The 1643-nt window shown below is 46.3% G+C and overlaps 1 protein-coding gene across 1 annotated transcript; it reads left to right on the top strand.

Annotated features, from left to right (window-relative positions):
• Positions 1-179: 179 nt before the first annotated feature.
• On the top strand, positions 180-866 carry LOC111648807 (uncharacterized; the record flags this gene model as incomplete). Its single annotated transcript, XM_023398533.2, has 3 exons — positions 180-258; positions 398-557; positions 720-866. Coding segments are annotated over 3 exons (371 nt in total), but the record flags the coding sequence as incomplete, so codon positions are not given.
• Positions 867-1643: the final 777 nt, after the last annotated feature.

Genomic DNA, 1643 nt, shown 5'->3' with positions numbered 1-1643 from the left:
GATTTATTGTTGCTAACTACTTTTTCTTGATCCTGGAAAAGTTTCTCTTTACTGTCGCAGCAAGCGAAGCCAACTCGTCTCTCTCGGCAGCAACGTTAACTCTGTTGTCTGTGTTTCCCACAGAAGCGAGACACGTTATTAATGATATTAACTCAGCTGTGTTTGTGGGTTTCTCTCAGGTTCGGACGGAGCTGCCTCCAGTTATCATGTGAAACAGCTGGAAGAGCAGAACGGCAGGCTGAAGGAAGCGCTGGTCAGGTGGGTTTCATTTTGAAGACAGGAAAGGTCGAGGTAGAGAAGAAAGCAGCGACCTCACAGCTCCATGACATGTGCTCCGAACCACTTTCCCACCAGCGTCAATAACGTTCCTCTGTTGCGTGTTTTTCCCGTGAGTCAGGATGCGAGATCTGTCGGCGTCAGAGAAGCAGGAGCACGTGAAGCTGCAGAAGCAGATGGAGAAGAAGAACGTGGAGCTGGACTCTCTGAGGAGCCAGAAAGAGAAGCTGCAGGAGGAGATGACGGTGGCAGAGAAGACCATCGACGAGCTGAAGGAGCAGGTCGGTGTTTGGCTGTTTTATCACGGGGCTGTTCAGACTGTCGGAGGTGCTGCAGTGACATAAATCAGCCCGCAGGTCGCCACAGTGCGTCTCTTCACTGAGCTTAGTGTTTTGTGTTTAACGTGCTGCTGATTCTGCTGACGTGCGCTCTCTCTGTCTCAGGTGGATGCAGCCTTGGGGGCGGAGGAGATGGTGGAGACTCTCACAGAAAGAAACCTGGACCTGGAGGAGAAAGTCAGGGAGCTGAGAGAGACGGTCGCCGACCTGGTGAGTGAAGCACGTCAGTGTCACTGAGGCAGGTGCACACACCTGAACAACGTCAGAGCAGGTGGACGAAAACACAAACCTGCAGTTCGTTCATTTGAAAAAAGTACAATATCAATCACAGTCTCTGAGCAGGAGACATTTTCCTGCTGTGACCCCTCCCCCTCCTTTTTTTGTGTAATTTGAGGTCAGAATAAAATTAAAGTGCCACTGTTTGCTGAGTCATTTCATTATTGATATGGACCGAGGTCATTAATATGCACGTACTGCCCTCTGGTGTTTGAGTTCTCACTGACCTCGATTGGGACGAATGCGTCGTTATAGAAACCTAACTGACGTGTCACTTATCACCTATCAATCATGGTAATAAAAAGGGGAATTTTCCAAAAAATAAAAGCATCTTTCAAATCATTATGGTGGAAAAGGTTTTGGTTTGGAGAAAAATGGGAAAATCCTTGGTGACCATCCTGAGAATTTTTCAGATTTTACATGTGCAGAGAGGTGTTTCTGTTATTTAGTCCACCCTCATTGATATAAAAGCTGCTAAATAATAGCAGCACGTGTAAGTACGACACAATACAGCTCAACAGCACCAGAAACTACAGCCTCTAAAATTATATTTTAGTGAAATCAACACCTTTGTAAAAACCTGCTGTGTTACACTGCATTATTATCAGCTAAGTGTTCCTAATAAACTGAGTGTAGTGTGGACAAGGACAAAAGCAGTTCCACCGACACAAACTTAAAACTGCACAGAAACCAGGTGGATGTGCCGAGCAGAAACGCCACAGCGATGGTTTAAATAACGGTTAAATAAAGGTC

This window comes from Seriola lalandi, unplaced genomic scaffold (genome assembly GCF_002814215.2).
Source record: "Seriola lalandi dorsalis isolate HSWRI2012SDOR001 ecotype SW California unplaced genomic scaffold, Sedor1 jcf7180002049215, whole genome shotgun sequence".
In the NCBI taxonomy this organism is placed as follows: domain Eukaryota; kingdom Metazoa; phylum Chordata; class Actinopteri; order Carangiformes; family Carangidae; genus Seriola; species Seriola lalandi.
The sequence above is the reverse complement of the archived record's forward strand: the minus strand, read 5'-3'. Positions and strand labels throughout refer to the sequence as shown.